We start from the raw sequence: 4,796 nt of genomic DNA on the forward strand, positions 1-4,796 counted from the left end.
GCACAGCAAAGGAAACAGTCAACAAAACAAAGAGGCCACCCACAGAATGGGAGAAGATATTCACAAATGACACTAAAAAAATATTTTAAAAAAATGAAAGAACAACTGTTGGAAATGATTTGGTGAAAAGGAAACTCTCTTTCAGTGTTGTTGGGAATGCAAACAGGTGAAGCCAATATGGAAAAAAGTATGAAAGTGTCTCAAAAGTTAAAAATAGAACTACTTTACGATCCAGTAAACACACTTCTGGGTGGGTAACTACCCACAAAATTCAAAAAAATAATAATAATACAAAGGATTATATTTTTACAGCAGCATTATTTACAGTAGCTAAGACATAGAAGCAAACCAAGAATGCATAAATAGATGAATGTCTAAAGAAGATGTCATATAATTATTCATATAATAGAATATTACTCAGCCATAAAAATGAATGAAATCTTCCCATTTGCAATGCATGGACAGAGCTACAGAATGCAATGTTGCGTGAAATAATTCAGCCACAGAAAGACAAATACCACATGATTTCACTCATATGAAGAACTTAAGAAACCAAAAAATGAGCAAAGGAAAAAGAGAGAAAAACAAACCAGAAACAGTCTCTTTACTCTAGAGAACAAACTGATGGATACTAAGGGGAAATGGTGGGCATGGGTGAAGTAGGTGGATGGGGATAAAGGAGTGCACTTCCCCTGACCAACACTGGGTGACCTATGGAAGTATTTAAACACTATATTGTACACCTGAAACTAACAGAACACCATATGTTAACTACACCGGAATCAAAACTTAAAATAATTTAAAAAATAAAATTAATGGTGAAAAAAAAAAACAGGCAATGGACTCAAATGGATATTTCTCCAAAGAAATATGGAATTGATATTTAACACAAAAATGATGTGCAACATCATTAATTATTGGGGAAATGTAAACCAAAACCATAATGTAATACCACTTCACACACACAAAGAAATACTTCTACAAAGAAGATATAAGAGTCAGTACTTAGTACATGAAAGATGGGTAATGTGACTATATTAAGGGAAATGCAAACCAAAACCATAACATAACACCACTTCACACACACTAGGATGGTTATTTTCAAAGATAAAACAGAAAATAAGAGTTGGTCAGGATGTGGGGAAACTTGAACCTGGTGATGTTTTGCTGATGAGAATTTTAAAAATGGCACAGCTTCCGTGGGAACCCGAGTGCCTGTTCCTCAAAAACTGAAACACGAAATTATCATATGATCCAGTAGTTTCACCAGTGGGTATATGCCTACTTATATGCCCCCTAAGAATTTGTAGCAGTGACTAGAACAGATATTTGGACACCACTTGTCATAAAGCTTTAGTTACAGTGGCCAAAATGTGGACACAACCCCAATCTCCATCAACAAAATCACAGATGAATAAAGCATGGTGACCACAGACAGTGGAATACCATTTGTCATTCATTCTATTCTGTAAAAAGAAATGAATTCTGGCACAGGCTATGACATGGATGAACCTCACCAACATTATGCTAAGTGAAAGCAGCCAAACACAAAAGGACAAATAGTATACAGTTCCATCTATATGAGGCACCTACAGGACCCACTTGTAGAGAGATAAGGTAAGATGGGAGCCAGGGGCTGGTCAGAGGGGCAATAGAGAGTTAGTGTTCCATGGGAACAAAAGGTTCAGTTTGAGATGATGAGAAAGTTCTGGAGATGGATAGGGACTGTGGTTGTTCAATGGGGAGAAAATCTTTGATGCCACATAACTGAATGCTTCAAAATGTTCAAAATAATAATTTTACATATTTTTTACCATGACAAAAAAGGAATGAAAAAATTGGCATACTCTAAGAATGTCAATGCCATAAATAGCTTTATACGACATAGAGGAAGACAAGGGTGTTGTGTTGTGATGAACCTATGTTGTGTGATTCAACACCTCAATCCCAAAGTAGACCCAAAATAAGGGTTCAGAGGTCATAAAATAAGGTCACTGAGAAATGACTTGGTGAGGCTGTAATGGCCTCCTTGACAAGCTCTACAGAACTTCTCCCCTGCAGCATAGGTGCCATGAACATGCTCAAATTGAAATGGATTTGTCCTGTGGTCAGACCATCCTGAACTGGGGGATGTCAACAGAAAATGTCAACAGCCCACAACCATCTGAGGTTTGATATTCATAGTTCATATAAGAATTCATCCTTTTCATCTAAACTGTGAGAGCCACAGGGATTTCTCAAAATGGAAAATTATTCATGGTGTCTCCATAAAACAAAAACGATGGGTAGCTTACTAAGGGCTCATCCAATTTGTGTAACTAAGGAAAACAAAACAAAACAAAACAAAATCCCTTTAAAAATCATGAATAAAAGAGTGACCGTATCACTGTTCTGATAGGTCATAATCTCTATTTCACTCTCCGACCTGAGACCAAACACTGACCCAGATCTTCTATTGATGCAACCAGTTTCCCCTGAGTGAAGATTGTAAAATAGCAATAAATGCAATTCTTTTACCTCCAAACCAAACCCAAAGACTCTAAGGTGATGTTGCTGGCCAGGTTACTATGGCCCATTAGGACTGTGATTGGAATTAAAATTGGTAGCTTAAAATTGGGCAAGATAAGGGGCACCTTGAAGGCACAGTCTGATAGGCAACTGACTCTTGATTTTGGCCTAGGTCATCATCTGCGTGTGGTGAGATCAAGCTCCGCAACTGGCTCCACATTCAACCTGGAGTCTGGTTGAGATTTTCTCCCTCTCCCTCTACCACCCCCCCAACTCATGCTATTTCTATCTCTCTCTGAAATAAATAAATAAACCTTCTAAAAAAACTTTTTTTAAAAAACAGACCACAATCAGACTCTAAAATACAGAGAACAAACTAAGGGTTGCTGAAGAGGATATGGGGCATGGATGCGCTAAATGGGTGATTAGGACGAGGAGGGCATTTGTTGTGATGAGCACTGGATGTTGTAAGTAAGTATTAAATTACTGAATTCTATTCCTGAACCTAATATTACACAATTTGTTAACTAACTGGATTTTTTAAAATCTTTTATTTTTTCAGCATAACAGTATTCATGATTTTTGCAACACACCCAGTGCTTCATGCTATCCATGCCCTCTCCAATACCCACCACATGGATCCCTCAACCTCCCACTCCCCGCCCTTTCAAAACCCTCTGATTCTTTTTCAGAGACCATAGTCTCTCATGGTTCACCTCCCCTTCCAATTTCCCTCAATTCCCCTCTCCTCTCCATCTCCCCTTGTCCTCCATTCAATTTGTTTTGCTCCACAAATAAGTGAAACCATATGATAATTGACTATCTCTGCTTGACTTATTTCACTCAGCATAATCTCTTCCTAACTGGAATTTTTTTTAAACTTCGAACTGAAAGAAAAATAAACAGATAGTTTCTTGTTATGTATGAAAAAATTAAAGACTGACTAGTGTAGAAAGATAAATTGTAGATCATCTTTTACGAACTGATACAAAAATTATGATCTGGGTCATCGAGGGTCTTGAGCCCTCTTACTCACATCTTTATCGTGAAACAAAGGACCTTTCTGTGCAGAGAATGTCTTCCGGCTCAAGAGCTTTCTTAGCGCCATCTTTATATCTCTGTTCCGCAGACCATAGATGAAGGGGTTCAGCATGGGTGTGACCACTGTGTACATCACTGAAGCTATGGCAGTTGTCCTCGAGTTTTGCAAAATAGCAGAACTAAGATACACCCCAAAGCCTGTACCATAGAATAAAGAGACAACCAGGAGGTGAGACCCACACGTGGAAAATGCTTTATACTTGCCCCCAGAAGACGGAATTTTCAAAATAGAGGTTACAATTCTAGAGTAAGAGAAAAGGATACCAATGAGTGAAACAAAAGCCAGAGGTATATTTGTAAGATAAATTGCCAGGCTATTGAAGAAGGTGTCAGAACAAGCAAGGTGGATCACTTGATTAAGTTCACAAAAAAAGTGAGGGATTTCTAACTGCGTACAAAAAGACAATTGCAAAACCAGTAAGTCATGTAATAGAGAGTCCAGAACACTCAACACCCAGCACGCCAGAAGAAGGCTAGCACAGAACATGGGGTTCATGATAACCACGTAGTGCAGTGGGTGACAGATGGCCGCAAACCGGTCATAGGCCATCACTGTCAAGAGAAAGTTGTCTAATCCAGCAAAAACCATGAAAAAGTATATCTGGCTGAGGCAGCCTGCATAGGTGATCACTTTGCTCTGTGTCTGGAGGTTCAGCAGCATCTTGGGGATGGTGGTGGAGGTGAAACAGATGTCTACAAAGGACAGGTTGGAGAGGAAGAAGTACATGGGTGTGTGGAGGCGGGAGTCTGTGACAATGGCCAGGATGATGAGCAGGTTCCCACTGAAGGTGAGCAGGTACATGGACAGGAACTGCCACAGGAGCAGTGGCTGCAGTTCTCCCTCCTCTGAAAGTCCCAGGAGGATAAATTCTGAAACAGCAGTTTGATTCCTTTGTTCCATGTAACTGCTGAAAACAGCTGGAACAGAGACAAGAGCATAACAAAGTCACAAACAGTGAGCACAGAATTAAAAGAAATGCTGTGACTGGTGTTCCTAGGGGGCTCAGTCGTTTCAGCAACCAACTCCTGATTTCAGCTTAGGTCATGATCTCCTGGTGGTGAATTCAACCCCCACACTGGACTCTGCTGGGAGCAGAGGCTATGTCAGATGCTCTTCCTCCCCTTCTCCTCCTCTGCCCATTTGTGTTCTCTCTCTCTCTCTCTCTCTCTCTCTCACATCTATCTTG

The 4,796-nt window shown here is 39.8% G+C and overlaps 1 protein-coding gene across 1 annotated transcript; it reads right to left on the reverse strand.

Annotated features, from left to right (window-relative positions):
- Positions 1–3,514: 3,514 nt before the first annotated feature.
- LOC123391355 (olfactory receptor 7A17-like) lies at positions 3,515–4,510 on the reverse strand. Its single transcript, XM_045077623.1, has one exon. It carries the CDS (start codon positions 4,508–4,510, stop codon positions 3,515–3,517), a length of 996 nt encoding a protein of 331 aa, XP_044933558.1.
- Between the last annotated feature and the right edge of the window lie 286 nt (positions 4,511–4,796).

The sequence above is a fragment of the Mustela putorius genome, unplaced genomic scaffold (genome assembly GCF_011764305.1).
Source record: "Mustela putorius furo isolate JIRA1106 unplaced genomic scaffold, ASM1176430v1.1 tig00000095_pilon_pilon_pilon, whole genome shotgun sequence".
In the NCBI taxonomy this organism is placed as follows: domain Eukaryota; kingdom Metazoa; phylum Chordata; class Mammalia; order Carnivora; family Mustelidae; genus Mustela; species Mustela putorius.

Excerpts from the sequence above, each read along its gene's own strand:
- LOC123391355 (XM_045077623.1), bottom strand. The coding sequence starts at position 4,510 with ATGGAACAAAGGAATCAAACTGCTGTTTCAGAATTTATCCTCCTGGGA.